The following is a 27,568-nucleotide window of genomic DNA, read 5'->3' on the forward strand; positions in this document are numbered from 1 at the left end:
CGTGCTCATCACTCCTCTTGTTCTTCCTCAGCCCTGCGTCCTGATCGTCGCCTCATGAAGACACCACAGGTTTGGACCTCTCAGAACCAGCAGCCACCAGGACTTCAGTGCGAGAGGAGAGACCTGTTTCTGTGAGTTATGTTTCTACCTGTTGTTCAGTCCCAGCCTGACCTTGACCAAGTCAGCCCAAAGAAAGGCTGACCAATCAGCTTTCAGATTAAACTGCAGCTGAGCAGTGGTGACACAGCTGGACTGGCTTTAAAGAAATCCAGCTGAACTCTTTCCTTTCTGGAGAAATGTGATCATGAACTATTCCAAAAACAGGCTTATAAATATTGATAAAATAAAATAAAATGCTTCCTCTTTCGATTCACATAAACCGCTTCCCTCTTTGACTCTGCAATAATTCAGATGTGTGAAGTCCATATGTGCCTTTTTGTGAGCCTGTGAGCTGCAACAGATCTGAGGTTCTGACAGTGCTGCACTAATTGTCTGTGGGATCACTCTGCTGATGAAGACTGTCACAGACCCAAGTCATCACTGCTCCAGTTGCCAAATGTCTCTGAGTTGTGACGACTTTCATTTCAGGTTGTGGCTTGTTTGTTCTGGTAGGACTTGGGATAAGATGAGATCCAGTTTATTGATCCCTGAAGGTAAATTCAGGGGGTCCTGTGGTGAAGGTAATCAGTAGTAAGTATAAAAGCCTTCAGTAACAGATCAGAGAGCTTCGCAGATGTTACTCCTGCGTGACCTAATCTGTAACGGTTGATTAACTCTGTCACATTTTTTCTCCCTCTACGTCTGTCTGACATTTTCTCCTCTGCTTAAGAAACTCCTGAGCCTCCTCCGAATCCCCCCCCCCCCAGGACCCTTTTGAGGATCAGGAAGCTTCATGAACAGCTTTCACGTTACAACACACCCCTCAGCCATATATATCATCCATGTGATATAGTGACTCCTTGTAAACCTGTGGGTCCCTGCAGAGGTCAGAGGTCAGGCTGTTTCTCTGCTGCGTGAGAAAAAAGGAAGTTGATGATCTGCAGATGTTGAGGTGAAATAAATGAATGACAGATGTTAATCTGATTACATATAAACCAGTGGTACAGTTGGAGCAGAACAGGAGCCCGGACTGAGCGTCTCTCTTTGTCCCCTACAGTTCCATGACTGCTGCCAGTTTCCTGTGACTCCATCAGGGATCCGTGATGACACCAGAGGAGCTCCTGAATACTCTGGAAGATTTGGGAGATGAGGAATTCACCAAATTCAAGTGGTTCCTGCAGCAGCCCGACAGCCTCCGAGGCTTCCCCGGCATGAAGAAGGGCCGAGTGCAGACCACAACGCGGTGGGACACGGTGACTCTGATGGTGCAGACATACAGACTTCCTGGAGCCCTGGAGGTGACCAGGAAGGTTTTAGAGAAGATCAACAGGAACGACCTGGTGCAGAGTTTGACAGCCAGCAGCTCAGGACCAAAAGGTCAGTCACAGGAAGTGGAAACGTGATACAGCATCAGCTTTGATCCAGAGCACGGCGTACCACTTTGACTGGTGCTCATTTTATCCAATCAGCTCTCAGCTAAATTAGAAATGCTGTCCAACACCTGAGTAGTGTTCGAACACCTGCACTGGGTTTAAGGAAATCCAGCTGAGCTCTTTCCTTTCTGAGGGAAAGTGGGAATTAAATGTTCCCAAAGCAGGTTTATACTAAAACATGAAATAGGGATTTCAGTGTGAATGAATATGCGTCATCATCTGGAGCAGTTTGTGTCAGAAAACCAGAGCTAATAAATACCAGGACTGGGTCAAACCACATCTTCATCACTAATGTCTAAAGACAGAGTCAGACCTAATGATCAATAATCAATAATGACAGTAATCAGTGGAGAAGATGACACATACTCTCTGTCTGTCAGTGGTTGTCAGTGATGGTGGGGAGACTTCAGAGAACAGAGGACCTTCCACCTGTCTCACTCAGGCTCCTCTTCCTCACACTGAAGGTAAAGCTGCTCTCTGGTATGTATGGGAGCCCTGAAAGACCAAATGTGTCCTTGATGTTTAAAATCTACAGGTTAGTTTGTTTTCTGTTCCTTGAAGTCGATAAAGTAACGATGCTGTTTGGATTTGGCCGGTGTCGTTGTGTTGCAGATGATTTTGTCTAGGACAATAACAAACAGAACCCTTGTGTTCACTGCCTCTAGCGAGCAAAGAGACGTGTAGACGGACACCTCAGCCTTTGTCTTTCTCACTTCCTGTTTGACACAGATGTGCTGGTTCCGGTCCCAGAGCCACAGCCCATCACATATTACCAGCACGTGCTTCAATCAAACTTCCAGGACAAGTTTATGTGTGCACAAGAAGGCTGGGCAGAAGATAAACAGCGTCTGGCTGATATCTACACAGAGCTGTACATCACAGCCGGGAACGACGTCCACATCAACGCTCAGCATGAGGTCCGACACATCGAAATGGCAGCGACGCAGACGGACACAGAGAAACCGCTGAAACCCAGCGACATGTTCAAACACCATACTGGAGAATACAGGCCCATAAAAACAGTGCTGACCAATGGGATCTCTGGAATTGGAAAAACACTCCTTGTGCAGAAGTTTGTGTTGGACTGGGCTGAAGAACGAACCAATCAGGATGTGCATCTCATTTTCCCCTTCAGCTTCCGTCAGCTGAACCCAGTGAGGGGACAGAGGTTTAGTTTGGCCGAGCTGATTCATGAATGTATCCCAGAAACTGTGGACATCAAGGAGGAGGCTCTGAACTACATCTTTACAGCGCTACAGTCATCAGGAAACACCAACTATGACAAGAGCAGATTCAAGCTTCTGTTTGTCTTTGACGGACTGGACGAGAGCCGCCTGCACCTGGACCTTCACGGCAATGACATTGGCTCTATTGACGCAACGACGTCAACTACAGTCGATCTTCTGCTGAGGAAGCTCATCAATGGGAAACTGCTGCGCTCTGCTCGCATCTGGATAACCACACGACCCGCAGCGGCCAATCAGATCCCTCGGGAGTTTGTGGACAGCATGACCGAGGTCAGAGGGTTCAGCGACCCGCAGAAGGACGAGTACTTCAGGAAGAGGTTCAGAGGTGAGGAGCAGGCCAGCAGGGCCCTCTCCCACATCAGGAGCTCACGAAGCCTCCACATCATGTGCCACATCCCGGTCTTCTGCTGGATCACTGCTACAGTTCTGCAGGATCTGTTGGGAACCAGAGAGCGAGGAGAGCTGCCCAACACTCTGACTGAGATGTACACCGAGTTCCTGGTGTTTCAGATCGGTCGGACCAAAGAGAAGTACGGTCCAGAAAAGTGCGTTCAGTACATTAAGTCGTTGGCAAAACTGGCTTTTCGGCAGCTGGAAAAGGGAAACCTGATCTTCTACGAGAAAGATCTGAAAGAAAGTGGAGTTGATTTCAGTGAAGCCTCAGTGTTCTCAGGAGTGTTCACCGAGATCTTTAAAGAAGAGCGTGGAAAGAAAAACAAAGACAAGATATTCAGCTTTGTGCATCTGAGCGTTCAGGAGTTTCTGGCTGCTTTTTATGTGAGAATGTCACTGATCAACAGCAACAAAAATGTGCTGCCTCAGCCACGACTGTCACTGCAGAACCTACAACAGCTTTTCATCAAAACCTCCACAGCAAAGACTCACAGAATGGCCATTGACAAGGCTTTGCAGAGTCCAAACGGACACTTGGACCTGTTCCTTCGCTTCCTCCTGGGTCTTTCTCTGCAGACCAATCAAGACAAACTACAGGACCTGCTAAAGAAGACAGACAGTAGCTCACAGACCAATGAGAAAACAGTCCAGTACATCAAGAAAAAGATCAGCGAGAATCTGTCTCCAGAGAGAAGCATCAACCTGTTCCACTGTCTGAATGAACTGAAGGATCGTTCTCTAGTGGAGGAGATCCAGCACTTCCTGACATCAGGAAGTCTCTCCACAACGGATCTGTCTCCTGCTCAGTGGTCAGCTCTGGCCTTCATCCTACTGTCATCGGGAAAAGACCTGGACGTGTTTGACCTGAACAAATACTCAGCCTCTTCAGAGGAGGCTCTTCTGAGGCTGCTGCCAGTGGTCAAAGCCTCCCACAAAGCTGTGTAGGTGCACAGATACCTGCAGACACTAACTGTACATGTGTGTGGTTGTTTTCAGCTCATGAAACTCAGTCAGTCGATACTGTGACTAAACATCTATTCCATGAACTCTCCTCCAGGCTGAGCGGCTGTAACCTGTCAGAGAGAAGCTGTGAAGCTCTGGCCTCAGTCCTCAGCTCCCAGTCCTCCAGCCTGAGAGAACTGGACTTGAGTAACAACGACCTGCAGGACTCAGGGGTGAAGCTGCTCTCTGGTGGACTCGGGAGTCCAGGGTGTAGACTGGAAAGTCTCAGGTCAGGATTCAGCTTCTATCTTCCTGAGGACATTGTAAATGTTGGAGAACATGCAGAGCGTTCACTGATGAACAGAAGCAAATAATAGTGTGTGTGTGTGTGTGTGTGTTTGTGCAGCCTGTCAGGCTGTCAGGTCACAGAGGAAGGCTGTGCCTCTCTGGCCTCAGCCCTGAGGTCCAACCCTTCCCATCTGAGAGAGCTGGACCTGAGCTACAACCATCCAGGGGACTCAGGAGTGAAGCTGCTGTTTGCTGGACCAGAGGATCCACACTGGAGACTGGACACTCTCAGGTATGAGCTGACTACCAGAACTCACACACTGACGAGCTGATGCTGCTGGTTCTCAGTTTGCTGATACCAGTGAAGACAGAATCTGATGTGCTGAGGTTCTTGTTTCCTCCGAAACTGAACTATCGGGTCTAATGTCAGAGCAGAATCTAATTTTCTAAATTTTACAAAGAGTTCATTTTTGAACAGCACATTTTCATCTCGAGGTCCACTTGGCAGTTCCTCTGGAAGTTTCAATAATTTTACGTGAGTTGTTATGAACCATGACACCATGTCTCTTTTCCACCTATGTCACCATCTTAAACCAAAACAAGGCGTAGGGGGATGAATGAACCATCTCTGAATAAAGTAAAACCAGACCACTATAGCAGCATAATGGTGGATCTGACTGAAGGTTTATGAGGAGCAGGGATGAGGAAGCTTCTGAAGGTTTATTATGGCTGTGTTTGTTCCTCCAGGGTGGAACATGGTGGAGAGCAGAGGCTGAAAGCTGGTCTGAAGAAGTGTAAGTGGGTCACAAACTCATCAGCTTTCAGTTAGTTTTTCCATTGTCTTGTTTTGTATCGGGGTGGGACAGTTGAAAGTGGTCTACAAAGAGTCCACTGTAGGACTTGTCTCTTTAAAGGCATACATTCACTGTGAAGAAATTAGCAGTTTGTTTCACATGGACACCCAATGACATGAAAAAGAGAAAATCATAAAGTTGCCTTCAAATCCAAAGCCTGTGCAGATCCTTTCAGTTCTCAGTCTGAAACAAGGCCCAAAGCCTGGGTGATTCTGATGTTTGTGTCTGATAATGAAGCAGCCAGTGAATGTTTCAGGGTTTGGATGATAAACTGCAGCTGTGTCTCGTTTCAGATTCCTGTGAACTCACACTGGACACAAACACAGTGAATAGAAACGTCAAACTGTCCGACAACAACAGGAAGGCGAGAGCAGTGAAAGAGCAGCTGCCGTATCCTGATCATCGCGACAGATTTGACTGTTGGATGCAGCTGCTGGGTCGAGATGGTCTGACTGGTCGCTGCTACTGGGAGGTGGAGTGGGGCGGGGAGATTCATGTATCAGTGGCCTACAGAAGCATCAGCAGGAGAGGAGACTACGCTGACTGCAGGTTCGGAGTGAATACACAGTCCTGGAGTCTGAGGTGCTCTGACGACGGTTACTCTGCCTGTTACAACAACAGGAGAAGAGACCTGTCCTCCTCAGTCTCTAACCGGGTAGCAGTGTATGTGGACTGGCCTGCTGGGACTCTGTCTTTCTATAGAGTCTCCTCTGACACACTGACCCACCTCCACACCTTCAGCACCATGTTCACTGAGCCTCTGTATCCTGGGTTCTGGTTGTTATCCTATGGTTCCTCAGTGTCTCTGTGTCCCCTGTAGGAGGGAGTGTCCTCTCTCGCTATGAGAGACCTGTAGCAGCTCTGTATGAACACTGAGGTCAGCAACTGCTTGTACTGTTCATTGCACCTATTCCACATAACGCCTGAGGACTGCAACCTGGTGTCAACGGGGGGGGGGGGCAAAACAGAAGATTGTGATTTAAAACCTAACGGGGCGCTTCTATTTCCACCGGCGCAGCTTTTTTAGACTTTACAGTAGTGGAAACGCACAGACCAATTGCATGCGAGTTGAGCCATCCCACGTGATACCACTCAGCCAATCAAGTCTGTGCATCCCAGGCGGTAAACATTACGACTCTACAGTGTAAACAGCGCTAGAGGCAAGTTACACATGAAAACAGTGTTGCCAACTTAGCGACTTTGTCGCTATATTTAGCGAGTATTCAGACCCCTCTAGCGACACTTTTTTTTTAAAAAAGCGACTAGCGACAAATCTGGCGACTTTTTCTGTTGTTACTTGAGACTTTTGGAGACTCTGATGTGTCTGTACTGCACCGTTCTTACACTTCTCAATTTACCGCAGTAAGACGGCAAATCAGCTGCAGCCGCGAGCCCCTCCCCCGTCCCAAAGCCTTCACAGGCGGCCCAGTCCTCTCGCAGCAGTCCCTCCCTCCCAGCTGCAGTCACAGCAGGAAGTGTTCACGCCTCTGCGTCCCGACTGCAAATGAATCGCGCGTGCGATCATGTATGTGCGTGGTCTGTACTGATGCATGGCATAATAAAAAAATAAAATAAAATATAAAGTAAAATGTTCTTTGTCTAAAATAAATCACTGCATTTGACTCAAACAGCCTCAGTCATTTACAGCAAGGCAAATGTATTTAGTTCTGAGAACTTATTAACTGCAGGCCGTCATGCTACATTATATGGCACAGTACAAATATTTTATTTGTACCTTATTCTGTCCCTTATTTTTTATAAAGAATTACAATTGTCTCTTACTTTCCATTTCTGAAGTTGGCAAAAGCGTCTATCAGGATTACAGCATGTGCCATGGACATTATGCAAATTACGCTATGACGTCATTCGGCTACTTCTAGCGACTTTTAGGACAGCCAATAGCTACTTTCCTTACTGACGAGTTGGCAACACTGCATGAAAAGACAGTACAAAGAAAAAGAAAGAGAGCGATACATGTAGAAAACAAAGGGAGAGAAACTGTAAAGTGAGACGGAGAAAGAGAGAGAACTTAGTTAATGAGAGAACATTATACATATCTACAGCCATACAGATATGTTCAGTTGTGTGTTACATGACAATAAATATTGTCAGAAAGTTTCTGAATTGTACTGAATTCATTTGATTTGACAGTCAGGTCATGCAGATGTTGATAAAACTACTAGGCTACTTAAATATATATCACACTAACTAGTTAGACATTATGATCTTCCGGACCTTTGCTTCAAGACATTTTCTCTAACTGGACCTCTTTAAATTTTAGTTGAATACCCCTGCTTTACAGTGATGTAAGCTAACGTCCTGTTTCATGGACTATGGGGGATCTGCATTTCCAGTTAACTGCCACACTGGAGTCACATTAACACTTAGCAGAACAATAGTTACACATTGTCACATCTGTTCACCTAAACACTAGTTTTATTTTTTGTTGCTGCAGATCATCTGTGAATGGAGTCCACACCTAGCTAGCAGGTGGCTAACAGTTAGCAGAAGTTAGGGAATATGGAATATTACAGAATACTTATCATTATCGTTACCTCATCCCATTCAGTCATCATTTCAACTGCTGCCATCTGGCAGAGGACTCAAACTACCAGAATGTTGTGTCCATTAAAACACATCTGACCCATTTAACAATAATCTGAATGCAATCATTTGTTAATCTGTTTATTCCACCGGGACAACAAAAGCAGCTCAGTGACGTCCTGGTGAAACTCCCGTCACTGAGCCCTGGGAGAGCTAAAGGCTGCTAACACGTGAAAGACAGATTATTCTAAGTGGCAGAACACGGAATATACATAAATGTATTGTATGTTTATGTTTATGTATTATATGAACCTACGGTGAAGTCTGATGTTGCTCGAACACTACGTGAATCTGATTAACAGACGTGAAACAGAACCACAGCTCGGGATATGGTGGCTGCACAATCGGCACGAAATGTTCAGTGAGAATCAGAGATGCTGGTAAAACTGCAGAGTCACGCTGTGGGCCGAACCAACACACAGTTGTCCAATTCTGTTCACATTGAAGATAAAAGAGGTTCCGGTTTTAGTGTCACATCTTCACAGTTATTGTGATGTGCTCCGGCAGACAGGTGGAGGTGCTGGGGAACCGCATGTGGCCTCCATGTCGGTACCAGGAGGCTTTCAATGCAAGTCGATCCGCAATTATAATCATCAGAACTCACTTTACCAATGGGAGAAAGGAGCTGAGTATAATCAAGTAAATATTTACTTGGGCTCCACATTACATGACATTTTTATTCCTCTTAAAGAGAATTAGATTTATTGATAATGAAAATAATTACATCCTTACAGCTTTTACCCAGAGTTTTCATACACTGCAATGCAGCTTCACACTAAACTAAAACCTCAGGTTTTAAAGCCTAACACAGGTTCAAGAGGCTAATTGTTTAAGGTTTAATGGGATCGTAATGGGATTTCTGAGTTCCTCTCCCAGTAAATCCTGTGGTGAGGTTCTTCTGGCTGTTCCTGGATCAGCGTTTGTTTACTGGTGCTTTGTTGTCTTTTACATTTGACTTGTTTGAATCTTCTGTTTTTTGTTTTTTTTTTTTTTTTGCTTCTTTGGATCTGTTTTAAAAACATAATATCAATATTAGTGGTAAAACGTGACTTGGTACATTTACTCATGTACTTGTATTTACTTCCATTTCATGCTACTTTATACTTATACTCCATTACATATCAGAAGGAAGTATTGTGCTTTTTGCTGCATGACATGTAACTAATAACTTTAGTTCACATTAAATTTCCATTTTGACCACAAAGCTGAACAGATATGTGGTTCTCACAGGACACTGTAAATATTCTGAGGTATATTAAATACACAACAGTACATTGAATATACAAGTACTTTAACTACAGCAGTAACATGAATCTAAAAACATGGTTATATCAGAGTAAAAAACTGACAGGGACAATTTTTTTCTACATAAGTACTCGCTGTGCACAGTCTGCAGGAGTTTTATTAGTTGTGTAGTATTGTTACTTTTACTTTAGTAAGGGATCTGAATACTTCTTTCACCAGTGATGATTAATATTAGGACCATTAATATTACTAGTATTAACATTATGGATCTGATTTTAACCAGACTCCTTTCTGTACTGTAGCAATAGGGGTGTAGCTTGTCTTAACTGTCTATAGTTAAACACCATCCTTTATTTGCTCATTGTAAATAGCCTGTATAATAAATATATAATCTGAAGCTACAAAGCAACTGCAGCTGTCAAATAAATGTAGTGCAGTAAAAAGACGAAAAGATTTCTCTCTGAAATTTGGTGGGAAATAAGTTTAAAGCAGCAAAAAATGGAAATACTCAAGTAAAGTACAAGTACTTGACAATACTACTTAGGTAAATGTACTCACTATGTAAACCTTGAAAGTTTCAGGAGAAGCACCCGACCTGCCACAGCGGTGCATGCTGGGTGATATTGGGGCAGGGTAGCAGCAGCCGCCGGCTGACTCAACCTTCACTTTCCGCCGTCCTGCCCGGTCTAGCGGGCTCATTCTGACAACCCGAGGACCGCGCTGTCTTTCCCGAGTCATGGACTTCAGTGGACAACAGCTCACGGTGAGTTCCGCCGCTTGTTTACGTCTCTGGGAAGCAGACCGAGCCGGAGGACGAGAAGCTAAAGCTAAGCTAAAAGTAAAGCTAATGCTAATGCTAAAAGTAAAGCTGCAGATTAAGCTAATGCTAAAAGTAAAGCTAAAGCTCAGCTAACAGTAAAGCTAACGCTAAGCTAAAAGTAAAGGTAGGGAGATATGCGTTAGTGTTAGCTGCGCAGTTAGCGAATGTACTGGACTTTCACTCTCTTGTATCTGAAACTTCGTGTTCTGAGATTATTTGTGTTGTTGTTGTTGTTTAACTATTTAACCGACTCGGTGAAGTAGCAACAAACTAGTGAGTCCGTTAAGCGCTCATTCCGTTTCTGCACAGGCTAACTCGGCTAAGCTACGTTAGCTGCCGTTTCACCCGGTCTCGGAGAAGTGTGTCGGCCTTGTATGTTGATTAGCCGCCGGCTAATTAACCTTCCTGCCCGTGCCGTGTCAAACCAACCCCACTCTGTTGGTTTTCTGACTCTACTCGGCTGTTTCTGCTGAGCTAATGCTAGCCAGCCTGGAGGCTACATTAGCTGCGCTAGCCTCCTAGCTTCTCTGAAGCAGCAGCAGCGTCAGGCAGGTGAGGGAAACGTGTGAAACTTGGCTAACTCGGTGCGGAGCCCGGACAGGTAGTTAACGACATGAACAGCTGTCAGTAGAGATTAACGGCATCACCGGTAGTTCGTGCTAATCGGTAACATGTTGAATTTACTAATAATGAGCGGAGATTCTATGAAGCTGCTGGTCCAGAACAGCTGGTTTCACTCAGGTTTCGCTTTCTGGGGAACAAAGTGGGGGCAGGTTCAACGTGTATATAAACTGGTCTCCCTGGACTAGAATGACTTTATTCCAGGTCAGCAGCGACTGGGTGTCACCACCTGCTCCCAGGTATTGTGAGATAAGGCCAGCAGACAAATACACGGTTAGACGCCACCCACTGCTCCTGGTTGGTGTTTGGGAAGGCAAACAGGGCTTCCTCTTTTAACCAAGGTGGTTTGAGCCTCTCATATGGTCAGAAGCAGGAACCTCCGTTTACAGCACAGTAAAATTAAAACTCCGTTGGAAGGCTGAATTCTGTAAAATGGTCTAAATGGACATGTTGATTTGCTGTACCTCCTTGTAGGCAAATCAGATATCTAACCCAGTGCCACAGTCCTAGATTTATGTCACCAGCCTCTGTTCCTAGACTGAAGTAAAGGTGGAAAAACATGAAAAGGAGCAACCATCTTCCAGGACAGACAGACAGGCAGGAAACACGCGTTTGTTGAGAATGGAACAAGTGTTATAGTAAACTTAGTGTGGACAATCAAGATAAGAAAGCTGTAGATAGACTGTGAATATAAATGGAAGGGCAGCTCCTGTTATTCTCTTTATAAACTGCTCTATTATTAAAGATCTCAAGTAACTAAAATGGTTAAAATATTTCCCACAATTCAGTGACATCTTTAAATTTTCTCCCAAACATTATTGTGATTAAATACACACAGAAAAGCATTAAGTCCTGTAAATAACAAGTTATGACCAGTTATAAGTGTTTACTATTAATAACTAAAATAGTCAACAATGGTGTAATTGAGTAAGTTAAACCAAGGATACACTTTGACTTAAACTAATTAAAGCACAAACGTTTTCATAGCATTTTTGTTTTTCCTGTCATTGATACCAAACTCTATGGTTCTTGCCGGGCCTCTTCATCTTCTTCCTGCAGGGTAAATTCTCAACTGTTGCTGATGATTGTGGACACAAACCCAGACTCTTCCTTCTGTGTGTTTCTGAGACGTGTTGACACAGTCAGCTCCTACAGGCTCCGTCAGCAGCCACGCGTGTGTGTAAACATCACGTGAAGAGTTTGAGTAGAACTTGTTGGGTCAGAAGCTGCAGTATTTTTTTCCTCATACTCACTTTGTTACAGCTCTGTCTTAATTCTGTCTCACAGCACTAGTTTCTCATTACTACTTCATTACCATCAGTCTGACACCACTCTGTTCTGTTCGTGCATTACTAATTTAATCAAGCCACACATTAGCCCTGTTTGTCCAGCAGCACCACTGTGCTGCTGCACTCAGTGCTGTCCTGATTTACTTGTTGTGTTTATGAATCCAGACTGGAGCCTAATGACATGTTTCCATTGCCACATCTCCCGTGACATACAATTGGTTTCTGACCAGGTCTTTTCTGCTCTCTCAGGTGTAGCCTGGAGGATTTGTTGTTTGCCAGAGAACCATGGAGCCAGACGTGATCCGCATGTACTCCTCCTCTCCGCCCCCGATGGAGGAAGGTGCTGAAGAAGATGACGATGAGTTTGGAGATTTCGGCACCTTCCCTGGGATCCCAAACAGCATCAGCTTTACAGAATTTGACACCCCAACCACCTTCAACCAGGCCCAAGCTTTGTCTGCCACGTCCCCCCCTGAGCTCATCAACAGCAAAGGAGCGATGGGATTCAACGGCACCCACAACCCTAATAATGAGCTGTCCAGGTCTAATGGCGTCATGCCAACAGGCCCTTCAGAAAGAACTGAGAAGAAAAAGATCCTCTCCAGCTCCCTGGATTTCTTGGTGAGCGACTCAGCTGACATCCAGCCCGCTGACTGTAACGACAGAGGCACAGAGGTGCTAACAAACGGGTTTGCAACCTTTGACATTCAGGGAAGCCCCTCCCCGCAGAATTCTGTCCGCTCTCACACAAAAGAAACGTCCACAGAGGACACGGGCAGCGACCCTGTCGGCAGCCCAGAGGACGATTTTGCAGACTTTGCTGCTTTTTCCAATGCTGAAGGACCTCACAGCCACACAGCAAGCGAGGACTTGGACAGTTCCATAGGGGGTTGCTGGCTGGCAGGGGCCATCTGCCACACTGAGCACTGTAATACAGAGCAGGGAATGACTTCAGAGGACAATGTCAGGGACACAAGCAGAACTGGACCCAACACATCTGGCTCAGATTCCAGATCTGTTCCAGCTGAGGCACTGGGAGGCTCGTGCAACACAAACCGGGGTTTGCACACAGACTCTCAACAAAGGGACGTAGCCTTTGCACATGAGCCCTCCACCTCAGAGGTGGGTTGCACTAACAGACCCCCCACTCTCAATGGGATGGACGTAGCCAGTAGGAACGAGTCCAAAGACGTTGCAGACTGTAGTGAATGTGACCTGTCACCTGATGCCGCTGCAGACAATGAGGCCGGGCAGACGGATGAGAAAGGTTCTGGGAATGATACAGAGACAGAGACGGAGACATCGTTGGGCCGACTGCTGTCCACTGAAGCTCTGGAGGAGTACGGTGACATGAGCACCACGGGCTCAGTGCCTTCTCCACCCCTCCACGGGGATATCTCCACCCCCGCCGACCACAGTCAACTGGCAGAGGACGACGAGGACTTTGGAGACTTTGGAGACACTGGCTCCTTCGCTGGTCCGGGATTTGCAGATTTCGAGCAGTCGGAGGTCCATCAGGAGCAGAGCAGGTCGGAGGAAGCTGCAAACCCAGAAGAGGAGGACAATGATGACTTTGGTGACTTTAACTCCCCTAAGTTTCACACCAGTGGAAATGAGGGGGAGGATGGAAGCAAGTTTGCAGACTTCCCAGTCAGTGACAGTTTTGGGAATTTCCGCTCAGCAGTGGAAGGTGTGGACGGACAGGCGGATGCAGGGTGGAGTGCCTTTGGGGAGCAGCAGGAGGTGGAGGGGGAGTCCTGGGCAGCATTCAGCATGGAGCACGACATCGCTCCTCCCACAGAGAGCCGAGATGAGGCGGAGGCGGAGGCGGAGGAGTGGCACGAAAGTGCACCACCTGCAGTCAGCGAGGAAACCAGCAGGACAGACAGTCACTCGGTAAGCAACGTGCCAAGTAAACTGGTCACACTGGGAATCATGCATGTCCCCACATCATGAGTACACTGAATTTAGTCATGTTGGGTTTTATGGCAAAGAACCAGTTTGAGGAAATGTGGAGTCAACAGACAGTTCATCCAAATAAAAATGTTTTTCCAACTTATGTCTTATTAACAATGTCAGTTAATTTATGGTTATATGTGTATATTTAATTTTGTTGAGTAGTCACTAGTGTTAGATGACTTGATTCTATTGAATATAATATTAAAGTAAAAACGTTTATGTTCATGCTAAACTTTAACTCCTAGTGCAACACAAGTGAAAATGACGTTCAAACTGAGGCGACTGACAGGCAGAGGGGGGCATAGACAGGCTCCGCCTTCAGGAATGTCACCTGCTCAGGTTTCTGAGCTGAATGACATTCCACTCGTGTCACGTCTACATTAGGCTGAGTAAATCCATGAGCACAACTGGTTTTGGTTGTAACCACAACCCGTGGTTAGTTCACTGTCTGTCATAACGACGGGACAGTTGGTGCCCGTGGTTAGTTCACTGTCTGTCACAACGACGGGACAGTTGGTGTCTGTGGTTAGTTCACTGTCTGTCACAACGACGGGACAGTTGGTGCCCGTGGTTAGTTCACTGTCTGTCACAACGACGGGACAGTTGGTGCCCGTGGTTAGTTCACTGTCTGTCACAACGACGGGACAGTTGGTGCCCGTGGTTAGTTCACTGTCTGTCATCACGACGGGACAGTTGGTGCCCGTGGTTAGTTCACTGTCTGTCATCACGATGGGACAGTTGGTGTCTGTGGTTAGTTCACTGTCTGTCACAACGACGGGACAGTTGGTGCCCGTGGTTAGTTCACTGTCTGTCACAACGACGGGACAGTTGGTGTCTGTGGTTAGTTCACTGTCTGTCACAACGACGGGACAGTTGGTGCCCGTGGTTAGTTCACTGTCTGTCACAACGACGGGACAGTTGGTGCCCGTGGTTAGTTCACTGTCTGTCACAACGACGGGACAGTTGGTGCCCGTGGTTAGTTCACTGTCATCACGACGGGACAGTTGGTGCCTGTGGTTACTTCACCGTCTGTGATAATGATGGGACAGTCCAAAGCTAGCGTTAGCTGACTAAGGAGTAAATGTGTCAGTCCAGTTGATGCTCTGGTTCCTGGTAGTCACTAATGTTACACAAAGCTCCAATTCCTCCCAGTTCAAACCAGACTCATTCAATCCAAAGGTCCAGTCTGTGCGTTAACAGGCCTTGAGATCAAACATCCCTAAAGTGAGTCTTCAGGGCGTAAGTGTTCGGCTGCTGTGCTCTCTGCAGGCGTCACTGTCGAGCCGTCTGGAGAAGCTGTTTCAGATCAGTTTCCCTCAGACTGCCGCCCCTCTGGTGGAGGACGAGGTGGAGTCCCTGAAGATCCTGCTGGAGTGTCCAGAGGAAAAATCCCAGCCAGGAGCCGAGGAGGAGCAGAGTTCACCAAGCAGCAGGTGAGTGCGTCTCCTCATTGGACCAGATCTTTCGTGTTTGAAGCCTCAGAAAAGGTACCAATCACTGAATTGTTAGTTTTTATTGAAAGTTGTATTGGCTTTATATTTATTTCCTGATACAAATTAGTCTCCAGTCTCTGCTTGAAACCTCAGTCAGTTTTCTCTAACATTTAATGCACATCATACGAAACACAACAAACATTTAGTCCTTGAGCTCCGGTGTCGGTGATCTTCAGGCACAAAAAATACTGTGCTATGAAAACTTTATTTTCTAAAAGTAAAAGTTTAGCAAACCTGGAAACGTGTCTGGACTTGGTTGAGAATCATTTGATATTAGTATTTAGCTATATGCAAATTAGCCTATTGATCATGCTCCGCCCACCAGCACTGCTCCCCCAGGTAGACAGGTGAAATCACTGTCGGGAAATGATGGCAGGAGGGAATATTGGAGATTCAATACTTTATGTTTGAGCCTCAGGCCCAGACTGATGATTGATGGTTAGTATTACAAGGCCTGGTGCTTTAACACCTTTCGAACATCTGGACAGAACAAGGCTCAACCCTCGGCAGGTGGTTTGAACAGAACGACTCCTGTCTGTGCTCAGTGGTTTTTGTATCTGTGGATGTTTGGATGTGGTGTCGGAGTCTGAGCAGAAAACCCTCAGAATCCCACGAGTCGTTTTCACTGCAGCTTTTATTTTCTACTCAAGCGCAGCCGCTGTATAAAGATTCAGTGTCTTTAAAAGCCTGTCGGTGCCTTGTCTCTGCATGTCTGTGGGTGGAGCAGGTCTGTGCGTGGCGGCGTGTGGACGCAGCTTCAGGACATCCACGAGGCGCTGGGCCTGAGATACCAGTGGGGGGGCTCCCACTGCAACAAAGCACTGCTCTGCTGCCTGGGCATCGACACCCGGAACATCGTAAGTCTCCCCACTAGTGTTAGGATCAATAACATCTGATCACATCCAGATCAGTCCACTTATCAGATCTCTTTAGTTGATCCAGCTTAGCGTTAATGGAACCGACTCATTAATGTGGACATATAGCTCCAACTATTGATCAGTGATTGATATTTACTGATGTAAACTGACTTTTGTTTTGACTGATCCAAATAAAGATGCTCTGAGCTTTAATGAGCTCCACATATTGATCTGATCCAGAAACAGCATTTATTGATCAGGTGATCATTTCTCTGCTCTGCTACTGTCGCTGGTTTTCAGGTTCAGCTTTCTGTCAATGTTTTCGTGTCAAGGGAGGGGCTAAGGAGGGCGTGATGACATCATGTTCTGCATATAATTTACATACTAATGAGAAAACATCACAGTGAACACTGAAAACCACTGACACACCAGGAATCAGAAGATCAATGAGAATTAAGATAAATGAAAATGAGACAATCAGATATGTTTTTCAGTGTCAGTACCAGTGTTGTCAGACATCTGTCCAGTTTTTACATGAACCTCCAGCAGTGCTTCTCTAACCTGCTGCTTTAATGTCCGCAGCTGTTCACGGGGCAGAGGAAGCAGCCGGTCATCGTGCCCATGTACGCCGCCGGCCTGGTGAGTCTCCTCAGGAGCATTTGCTGTGTTTCACAGAGTCACGGCCCTGCAGCTGGGACGCTTCTCTGCTGCACTGAAACCTTTGGCACCTGCTTTCCTTAAAATGTCATGATGTTTGCATCGTTCCATCAAACAGATAAATTATTCGTGTTTCCCTTAAATTCATCCCGACATGTGGTCTGTCTGAGTTGTCACCAACAGTGTGCTCGTTTGTAGGGGATGCTGGAACCGACCAAAGAGCCTGTGAAACCCGTCTCTGCAGCAGAGATGATCGCTTCGATAGCTCAGGCGTCTGCAGTGGCTCCGGAGAAAAGCTCCTGTTCCTCAGACACAGTCCAGGTGAGACTCAGCGCCCCGACAGTCACTTTCATTTCTGTGGCCGAAGGTCACAAATTTACCTTGAAGAGGTTTTACAGGCTGTACTTCAGGACAGGCTTCAGGTTGAGACCCAGGCAGGCACAGGACCAAAGCACTGAAACATTTGATAACCTGATTCCTTCCTGTCTGTGGCTCTTAGCCCTGAGCCCTTTGGTTCCTGTGGATGACGTAAATCTGTCAGAACACCTCACAGATAGTTTCAGTGATGTCCTAAAGCAGCTGCTCACTAGTTTTATCAAACCGAAGGAACCAGGTCATTGGTTGGGGGCAATTTTCAGGGGTGGATGAATCCACACGTGGTCTGTAATGTGTGTTAGTGGCAGCTGGATGGTGTGTGGAGACGTGTGGCTCAGGATGATGATGAATGTCAGGTTTACTTTGAAACAGCAGGGGGGCAACACCACGTAAACTGACCTGAACTCCTCTTTGCTCCTCCAGCAGGAGGCGCTCCCACCCGTCCAGTTCGACTGGAGCAGCAGTGGCCTTACCAACCCTCTGGATGGTAGGTGACCCCCGCCGCCCTGCACCCTCCCTGCCTGCTCTCGTCTTTCCTTGCACCCTTGTAACCCCTGCAGTGTCTCCTGTAGCCTGTCAAAATGCACCAGCCACCTCTGCTGCTCACAGGAAACGCACAGTCAGTGAAACTGGCCCCAAACCTCCAGGATTTACAACATTAAACCTCCCACCTTGTATTTAATCTCCTCATCACATCAGCTGCTGCCACCGTTTGCTGCCGTCATGTGTGTGTGTGCATCATTTCTGTCTCAGCTGGTCTGAACATGTCTGCAGCATGTGGCTGGTGGCATTTTCACATCCTGTCACACTGTTAACATGTTTGTAGATACGTTCTTCTTTAAGGGAAAAATCCACCCTAAACACACCTCACGATCAGACGTGCACCCTGGGCGATCGGGCTGGTGTCGCATTTCCAGTCGAGAGTCTTCCAGGTGGGGCTGCACATGCACAGTTCACCTGTGCACGCTCTGTGGTGCTGAACTGCTTTGCTGCTCCATAGAAATGGAAGCTACAGTAGTTTAGGTTTTCCCATCGTTGGAAATGAAGAGTCTGAGACTGTTTTCACTGATGACCCAGTAATGGAAATAATCAGACCTGGTCAGGGATCCTTCTCCTGCAGTCGAACCAGGAAAGGAGGCAGCGTAGAATTGGGATTGGCTAAAATAAACCTGCAGCACAGAGTTTGGAGTTTATCAGAGACGAGCAGGACTCGTGTCCGAGACACCAGCTGAGGTTCAGTGCAGATAAATTATTTTCTGTGTTTTTAAACAGAAGAGTCCAGATAGTTGGGTCTTGAATGTGAGCGGCTGTAGGTCTGAACCTGCCCAGAGGGTGTGATGGTGGATTTTTGCTCTTTCAGCTGGTTAGTGCTGTGTTAACATTCCTCTGGTCACTGACACTGCAGCATGTTCCTGGTTTCCTCTCTCTCTCTCTCTGTGTGTGTTAACCTCGGCCGCCCGGCTGTGCAGCGAGCGGAGGCTCGTCTCTGTTAAACCTGGACTTCTTTGGTCCTGTGGAGGACTCAGGCTCCGGCAGCGCCCCGTCCATCCCAGGTCAGCAGCTGCTCACTAATCCGTCTCTGCTTCTCCCCCAGCTCTGGTCCATGGCCCCTTCACGGTCTGGACTTGTGAAACCCTTTGGTGTGCGTGTGCGTGTGCGTGTGTGTGTGTGTGTGTCTACATGAAGACTTTAGCAAAAACCTGAATGAACTGAAGTGAATCAATCTGTTTTTGTGTGTTCAGGTTACACTCCTGTAAACCTGATGTGAACACATTGATCCTTTGTCTCGGTTCCAGGTGTGGACCCTGAGCTGTACGAACTGACCACGGCCAAACTGGACCCTGGCGGCTCTGGGAGCCGTGTGGCCGACGCCTTCGCTCGCCTCATGTCCACGATGGAGAAGACCAGCACCTCCACCAGGTCATTGGCCTGTTCGTGTGCAGCCTCAATGAAAACACAGTATCGACACTTCACTTTTTGAAATGATGAATGAGGCGATGAAGAATTACAGAAGAGCATTTGGTCTTCTATAGGATGTTTTTAGAGTTCTGGATTTATTCACAGAACTCAGACCTTAAATCAAACAGGCAGAAAAATGCAACACTTCCCCTCCTGCATGACTGAAGTTTGTGCCCAGACTTTAAAGTCCGAACTCAACAAAAAAAAAAAAAAAGTTATTTGCTGGCTCGAATGTTCTTCCCTAAAGAGTCGAAGTTACTGCTCAACTTCATTCCAGAGAAACCTCAGGGCCAGAACTAACCCGACATTTTATCAGACGAGGTTTAGACAAACCCGCTTCAGCTGCCTCAGATTTAACAAGAACCGCATCGCTCCTGAAACCTTACCTAGACCAGACCTTAAAGCTGTAAGTCCACGAGTCACAAACCCAGCAGAGCGTAGAGTGAGTGTAGTTGATGTGTGAAAAGTGCTGCCTCAGCTGCTGGTTCAGCTCCACAGGTGCAGCCAGGTGAGCGCTCACTTGTGTTCTGTCATTTCCTGTTTGGCAGGAAGCCGAGGAAAGACGAGAACCTGAGCGAGGAGGCGTCCAAAGTCATCGCGGGTCTGCCCGATCTGTCCTTCATGCAGGCCAAGGTGCTGATGTTCCCCGCCACGCTGACGCCGCTCGGCTCCCAAGCCATGCCAGACTGAAGCCCCGGCCCCTACCAGCACCCATGACTGAGCCCACCCACCCACACTTAGCTCCACCCACTGTATGTCTGTCCATCTTCTTTTCTCTTGCTGCAGCTCACTTCATACTTTTTTTTTTTTTTTTACTTTTGGTTTTCCACTCATTTCTCCGGAGCGTAGATTTTGGACGTGGCGTGGGCGACCTGCACAATAACACGGTAGATGAGGGAGAGGCCTGTGCTGTTCTTGTGTGGAGGAGTCATTGTGTATATAATCAGGGATTTCATGGTGGTTTTTCTTTTGGAGGAGGATTTTCTGTGTGATCATGTCTGTGAAGGAAACACTGAAGCTCTTAGAATCAAATGAAGTGGAATATCTATAAATTAATACATTTATATACATATATATCAAATCTATATATTTATCGACTTGATACCACACTGCCTGCAAATCCGGCTGGATGTTTGTCCCCTTCCTGTGTTTAGGGCCTTAGGTTTTAGCTTCAGCCAGATGATTTTAGCCAGATGTTCTTGAACCCACCGTGTCCATTCTGTCATCGTTTTATTATTTAACGTAGCTTTTTAACACAAATCATGTTCCAGCTCCGCTGTTGCTGCCTCCGGTGCACAGGACGAATCTTAAGTTTTTAATGTCCGGTTTGAAAAACTTCCACCCATCGATCGCTGGTTAATCTGCTGAGCTGACGTCCTTTTATTTTTTATTCTATGTTTAAGTTTTACAGATGTTCCTGCTGTCGAGGCCGCGGGACACAAACGAGTTTCCTTCCTTGATTGTGTCCACGCGCTTCCTGTAAGCTCTTGTTGTTTTGGGGGGAAAAATGGGACATTTGGGTTCAAACCACTAAAGTTTCTCAGCAGTGGAGGCCGACTCACATCAGAAGGGAATTAAGGGACCAACGTCTGCTTCCATGTGTCGGCTCCTGCTCACTGACCCTGATATGAAGAAGTGCTTTTCTCTTGTTGTCATACTACTGTCAGCCCCGTGTCCCAGGAGGATTTTGCACATTGTAAAGATGAAATGGATGTAATCATAGTTCACTGTGGCTTTAGACTGTGTACAGTTAAACTATGGACTGTAAAATGTACGGGGAAATTCCTATGGAAAACAACAGAATCACTTGAAGAGCCTGTCGAAAGGTTATCGTGCATGCCCAGGTTCTCTTGAGACGATAAGTGTGTAAATTTTACTTTTAGTGTACACAAGAAATTAAAAATAATTTAAGAGAAAAAGACTTTTCCTTCTTGTTTCTGCTGCGGACAGATGTTTGGAAGTTGAACTCACCTGACATGTTGTGGGGCGTGTGTGGGTATTTTGGGGTGGACTGAACGTTAACGACATGAAGGTCAAAAACTTTAAAAGTCTTTGGAAAATATGTCGAGTCTGTAGGAAAAGAAGCAGAGAAATAACCAGCACAGGTGAAATCCTCCCTTTTGCTGAGACAGTGACTGAGGTAGAAAGTTCCAGCCACTATGTAGTACAGGAAGTCAACGTAAAAAAAGTTTTTTGAAAAATATGCGTAAAGTACCACAAAGTTCAGGTTTTACTGTGTTTTACTGATCCTGTTACTTCTGCAAGTAGAGCTGGTTTTAAATGTCACGTACACTTAGTTTGGTCCAGTGGGTTTCAGCCCTCCAGAGGGCCACCAGATAAACCTGGGGGCTCGTCCTGTTTCACCAACAGCTGTTATTTTGTTCACTCCTTTCTATCACCGAGGCCAAAGCTGTGAAACAGCCTTATCACCGTCATGAAGTTGGATTACTGCAGGACTGTTGGATTTGACTAATCAGGCTGACACGGGGGTTCCTAAGAAACCGACTGGGTCTGACACTGGGGTTCCTAACAAACCGACTGGGTCCGACACTGGGGTTCCTAACAAACCGACTGGGTCCGACACTGGGGTTCCTAACAAACCGACTCAGTAAATTCCATAAAGGGGTAAATGTCCAGCGAAAGGACATGTTTAACGTGAGAAGGGCCATTCTGCACAATGAGTACTTTTACTTTGGATACTTCAAGTACATTTGGTCTTTAGTGTGGGGGTATGTGGGTTTGCACGTCCTTTGCTCCTCTCAGGACCAGTCAGCCAGCAGCTTCTGTGGTCCACCAGGGCTCCTCGTCTTTATTGTCGTCTTTGTGTTCCTGATGCATTAGTACAGTGACAGCGCCCTCTGCTGATGTGAACTGTAACAGCTTAGATGCCTGGTTGTAGCTTGTTTACCACACACTGACACTGTGACACTGTTTGTGTTCAGTGTGGTTTGGAGCACCGAGCACTTCCCTGTTGTGACCTTTGAACTGTCCTGGTGAAGCCAGAACAGTGACTGTGAATGCGGGACCCTGACCCACAGCAGCAGGTTTTTCAGGTGTTTCTGTTGTGTCAATGACACGTGGAGAAATAAACCTGAGGACACACGCTGTCTCTTTAAAAACAGATTACAGGAAAACGATGCTACGAGCCCCGAGACATGTCGGCGTCAGTCGTCACGACCGGAAGTGACACAGACCGAAACATCTGGGTTTTCTACTTCCACAAGGTGAGACCTGTTGGGTTTGTGTTTCTCTCCTTGAGCTGTACGATGGATCGTCAGCCTGCTGTTTGAGGTGGCCCTGAGCTCACACCTGTTCAGGTGCACCTTTCGGTTTATGTAAGAATGTGATCACCTGAAATGTCCACACACCTGAGCGCCTCATTGGCTGATGTTGGGTTTGCATGTAGCTTGTTTGTGTAACACAGGCCCACCTGCTGACGGCGAAGGTGAGTTCAGTGACAGGTTTGAATAAACATTTGGTCTGTTGGTGACAGGACCACAGGTCTACAGGTGATGGACAGATGTTAGAGCAGGTTCATGGTATTAACAGAATAACTGCTAATACCTATGTCACCAGCTACAGTATGAGATTATTAATTATTAACAAAATCATTTATTGATCATTATTTTCTGAGTCAGTTTGTCTGTAAAACATTAACAAAGAAGTGGTTATTTAATTTTCTTTAGAAGTTGAGCAGACAAAGTGAAGCAGACTGTGTTTGGTGGTTTTGAAATAATTCAGTAAAACTGGCGACACATTAGTTCGACACTTTCTCCTGGAATGACAGACATTCACTGACTCATGTTCCTGCAGCGGAGGGTTAACAGGTTTCAGAGGAAAGTGAGACCAGGTGCGAGTGAGGAAAAAAAAACACCAGGACGAGCAGCTATCAAAGATCTCCTTCATTGTTTAATAGTAGACACAGTGCCACAAAAATGTCACGTCCGCAACCACAAATCACGTGCTGAGATTTTCTAACTCCAGCTACTTTTCAGCTCATTCGCTTCATTTGCTTCTCTACACAATTAGCAAATCACTTCTTACATGTATGTATAAATATATACAGTTTCTAGATGATTCTGGAGCAGAGATGATTGAAGTTCTCCTGTTGTGGTTGTGCTGTTGTCGGAGAAACGTTAGCCTCCCAATGTAGCACATGCCTATTGGACACGACCCCAGCCGAGCACACTAACACACGGGAATGTAACTGCTGTCATGAACAGGCTCTTCAGGAACACAGGACTGAGGGCGCGGGGGGGGGGGGGGATATGCCAACACCACCAGAGTACCAGAGGCACGTGGGTGTTCGGGGCGACAGGCGGCGTTACGGGAGCGTTTCCTGGGTGTGGCGTTGGCAGGAAGCTGCTCGCCTCATGATGCATTCCAGATGCAACTGAGAGCGCGTGGTCGGGTCTAACATGCATGGTGCTGGTCGAAGCATGTGCTGCATTTGAAGTGCTTACTAATTCTACATGAGGAGATCCGGGCCGAAGTCGTGCTGTTTCCACAGCGACATAAACACAACTCTGTAGTTTCTCTTCAGTTTTACAAAAGTGACTCGTTGAACAAACTTAAAGAAAAGAGCAGGGCGGGCAGAGCTGAACAGATACAGAACCAAAGCTGTTTACTTGTGTTTTCGTTCATTGGTTAACGTCACACACTGTTAAAATCTAACATTGGTTTTCCACTATGAGTGTGTTTTGGTAAAGTAAGAAAAACAAAGGCCAGGTGTGTTCTGTGGGGATGGATGGGCTTACTGTCCTATTGCTGACTTTCAAGGGGTGGGGTGGGGTGGGGGGGTCTGGTGTACACATAATTACAAAGCAGCCCTCTTCTGCCTCTCCCTCCTCTCTGTGGAGCGTAGTAAAATTGAGACTGGTCGTGGGCTCGGTAGACTTGGGTCGTGGCAGCCTTCGGGTCTCAGCAGCAGCCTCCGGACGAGGTGTGCACTGGCTTGCTCTGGATCTTGACGTTGGACTTCTCCGAGGCGCCGGCCGTGGCCCCGGGCCCCATCCTCTTCTTGATCTCGGCCGCCATGGTCATGAAGGCTTGCTCCACATTGGTGGCGCTCTTGGCGCTGGTCTCCAGGAAAGGGATGCCCAGGTTGTCAGCAAATTCCTGGTGAGCAGAGGAGAGTTTGAGGAGATGAGCAGAGTCTATCTACTGAGGAAAACTTTGCAGCAAGACCGAAAGCTCCGGAGCTGCTGCGACACAGAAGGTAAATATTTGGACCAAAAGTCTGGAGTTCACTAATATAATGAAGACTTTTGTAAAGGAAGAGAATTCAGAGCCTTTTAAGGTTTTTGGCCTCACATGCAACTAAAACCACTGACACAAAAAAAGTGTCCTTGAACACAGCACAAAGACTCCAGCTGACGACCAACCAGCACGTACGGTTTGTGAGGAGAGGAAATACCTCTCCTTACCAGCAGGGGGCGGTAGTCTATACTGGCCATTCAAAAAGAGAAAGTGAAAGACGTGCAATGCAGATATCTTTTGTGAGGTCAGCAGGTACTTTTACAGCCTGACAATGTAAAAATGAAGCCACAGGCAGTTAAGAAAATTGAACTATATATTTTAGGCAGAGGAAGTTGAAGTGGTTCAGGAGAGGTTACAGTGTCAGAGGCCTGCCGTACCTTAGCCGTGGTGTAATCCACAACCTTCTTGGTCGTCAGGTCACACTTGTTGCCTACTAGCAGCTTGTTGACGTTCTCGCTGGCGTAGCGGTCGATCTCCTGGAGCCACTGTTTGACGTTGTTGAAGGACTCCTGAGGACGGAGCAGGAAGATGACATCATCAGCATGTTAACACACACACACACACACACGGACGTCTGCTTTCAGAAACCGCAACCAGGCTGTGTCAGCGAGCTGTAACTGAGGCTCAGCACAAAAACATTAGGACTGTTTCAAACAGCAGCAGCCCCCTTTGTTTATCACACACACAAGGACACAAAGACACGGACTCGGCAAACGTTTCCTGATCTCATGAGGAAGGAAGTGTGTGGAAACTGTGGATGTGCAGGCCCAGAAACAGAACAGGACACTGCTCTGTGTCTGTTTGGAGCTCTGTGATTGGTCCAACCAGACCGGACAAGCAGATGACATCGCCCTACCTCAAGGCCAGCTCAAGTCAGCCTCCGGCACAGGCAGCAGCAGGTTCGTTGGAGTCGTCACACATGAACAGCTCTAACGAATCTGCAGGAACTGTGGAGAACACACACACACACACACACGGCCGAGCACTGACCTGATCCGTCACATCGTAAACCACTATGATGCCGTGAGCTCCTCTGTAGTAGCTGGATGTGATGGTACGGAATCGTTCCTGCCCGGCCGTGTCCCACTGAGGAAACAAAGCAGAGCTCGTCAGTCCGATCGGACTCTCATCACGACTTACGTGTTTACGGACCCGTTACGCTGCGGCCCACTTACAATCTGAAGTTTTATGGTCTTTCCGTCCAGCTCGATGGTCCTGATCTTGAAGTCCACCCCGATGGTGCTGATATAGCTCTCTGTGTACGTGTCGTCCTAGGACAAAACACACACAGGTGGTGATCAACCATCGCAGTGAAAGCCTGGAGCTGCAGCTGTAAACAGACACTTACTGCAAACCGGAGCAGGAGACAAGACTTTCCAACACCAGAATCGCCGATCAGGAGCAGCTTGAATAAATAGTCACTGTGAGGACAGAGATGGAAAAACCATTCAACTCACTAGTTTTAATAATAAACTCAGACCTGTCATTTATTATGACATGACCAACTCGTTAATGTGACGTCACTTATTAGGACAAAACACAGAAAACTTATAAACTGGTCAATTAATCCTTCATGTCCGTAGCTGTTGTTTTAGAGCAAAGTCAAATTACATCTGGGCCTAGGGTTCAGAATGGACTACATCAGGGCTAGGGTTCTGGTTGGACTACATCTGGGCCTAGGGTTCAGAATGGACTACATCAGGGCTAGGGTTCTGGTTGGACTACATCTGGGCCTAGGGTTCCGGATGGACTGCATCTGGGCCTAGGGTTCCGGGTGGACTACATCTGGGTCTAGGGTTCCGGATGGACTGCATCAGGCCCTAGGGTTCCGGATGGACTACATCTGGGTCTAGGGTTCCGGATGGACTAGAGCTGACAGTCCATGAGCTCCCGTGATTCATGATGAAAACTTGCGGTAGCTGCGGCGGAGGAACCCTGACGTTACCTAACCCGCACCAGGAGCCGCCGCAGTAACTTCCCCTTTGTGCCACAGTCTCCGTTAAACCAAAGGGCTTTGCTTTGTTCGGTTCTTGCTCCCTGACCAGACTTTGTCCTGAGCTACACATCCGTCACTGTGACTTTGAAACCGGAACACTAGAACCCGCATCCCGGTAACGCTGCGCAGCTCTTCACCGTTAGCATGCTAGCTGCTAGCTGACTGTAGGGGAGCCAACTATCACCGCAGATGAAACGCAAAGATGCGGAAATTTAATCGGTGTTGTCGGACAGAAACCGTTGACAGACTTGAGCTGGCGACAGCGACAACACCGCGGTCACGGGACGGTGCGTGTCCCAGCCCTCAGCTCCAACACAAAGCAGCTGACGTTCATTTTGGACCGGTCCGCCCGCGGAGCTATCCTTAGCTTAGCTTAGCTTCCCTTGCTAAGTGACAGCTCAGCCCGAACTGTCGCGATCGACATGAAAACTCTGACTTACTATTCGGGATTCATCGTTGACTGCAGCGTGTAACTGTTGTTATAGTGAATGTGGATGAAGCTGGTCGCAGGTGAACCTCAACGTTGGTCTCGTCTTTAAGAAAAACACCGTTTTGTCAGGATCTGGCTAAACTGGTTGTCGCAGACAGAACAGCATAATCGAATCAAACATGGCTGTCAACGCTACCTACCCGGAAACGGCACAGGATAGGAATTATGGGTGCTGTAGTTTCCTAGCAATGGGCGTTCACACTGTTTTTACGTACAAGTTGACAGGAAATGTGGAAAATAACATCGCCAGACCTTTAATGAGTGTTTTCCCAGTGTATTATTATGATTATTTATTATAATTATTACTTTTTGATAAAGAGAATCACATACAGTGGAGCACACGTCCAATTTAATCACATCTTTGTCAGTGTGGATTATAAAAATCAAAAGAATCAAAACTTGACTTAAAAAGATCACAGGTATGACCAGAATGAAATTCCTGCCACACAGTTTGTCAAATAACAAGCTTCAATATACACATTATTATTATTACATAATATACACATTTATGGCCCAATATGATGAGACTGAAATACCACAAAACATTTCAGCAGTGCTGTTCATTTTATTTCCTAAACTTAAAATGAAGACCAATGAGATCTGAATGTCTTTCTTACACAGTTAATAACTGTATCATAAAATGGTTGCTGTAACAAACTTACAAATAAACTTATAACTCTGTATAAAA

At 46.8% G+C, this 27,568-nt stretch overlaps 3 protein-coding genes across 6 annotated transcripts; 2 read left to right on the plus strand and 1 right to left on the minus strand.

Annotated features, from left to right (window-relative positions):
• The first annotated feature begins 140 nt into the window (after positions 1-140).
• Positions 141-6,309, plus strand: LOC113140193 (NACHT, LRR and PYD domains-containing protein 3-like). Its single transcript, XM_026323969.2, has 8 exons — positions 141-1,051; positions 1,157-1,476; positions 1,913-1,996; positions 2,262-4,113; positions 4,230-4,403; positions 4,521-4,694; positions 5,150-5,196; positions 5,550-6,309. The coding sequence occupies exons 2-8, from the start codon at positions 1,203-1,205 to the stop codon at positions 6,074-6,076; spliced, it is 3,132 nt and encodes a 1,043-aa protein (XP_026179754.1). The 5' UTR covers positions 141-1,051; positions 1,157-1,202; the 3' UTR covers positions 6,077-6,309.
• Positions 6,310-9,680: 3,371 nt separating this feature from the next.
• Positions 9,681-21,048, plus strand: aftpha (aftiphilin a). 4 transcript variants are annotated; one of them, XM_026323981.2, is made up of 10 exons: positions 9,681-9,868; positions 12,085-13,731; positions 15,064-15,227; positions 16,015-16,144; positions 16,727-16,783; positions 17,000-17,122; positions 17,600-17,663; positions 18,646-18,729; positions 18,973-19,096; positions 19,684-21,048. In XM_026323981.2, the coding sequence occupies exons 2-10, from the start codon at positions 12,121-12,123 to the stop codon at positions 19,823-19,825; spliced, it is 2,499 nt and encodes an 832-aa protein (XP_026179766.1). In that variant the 5' UTR covers positions 9,681-9,868; positions 12,085-12,120; the 3' UTR covers positions 19,826-21,048. The 4 variants fall into 4 exon arrangements, with proteins under 4 accessions (XP_026179766.1, XP_026179767.1, XP_026179768.1 ...); XM_026323982.2 differs by having other exon boundaries at positions 17,603-17,663; XM_026323983.2 differs by lacking the exon at positions 18,646-18,729.
• Positions 21,049-23,022: 1,974 nt separating this feature from the next.
• LOC113140206 (ras-related protein ORAB-1) lies at positions 23,023-27,023 on the minus strand. The gene is made up of 6 exons (XM_026323996.2): positions 26,831-27,023; positions 25,743-25,815; positions 25,570-25,665; positions 25,385-25,480; positions 24,772-24,903; positions 23,023-24,253 (listed from the first exon to the last, which is right to left on the minus strand). Exons 1-6 carry the CDS (start codon positions 26,842-26,844, stop codon positions 24,056-24,058), a joined length of 609 nt encoding a protein of 202 aa, XP_026179781.1. The 5' UTR covers positions 26,845-27,023; the 3' UTR covers positions 23,023-24,055.
• Positions 27,024-27,568: the final 545 nt, after the last annotated feature.

The sequence above is a fragment of the Mastacembelus armatus genome, unplaced genomic scaffold (assembly GCF_900324485.2).
Source record: "Mastacembelus armatus unplaced genomic scaffold, fMasArm1.2, whole genome shotgun sequence".
Taxonomy (NCBI): domain Eukaryota; kingdom Metazoa; phylum Chordata; class Actinopteri; order Synbranchiformes; family Mastacembelidae; genus Mastacembelus; species Mastacembelus armatus.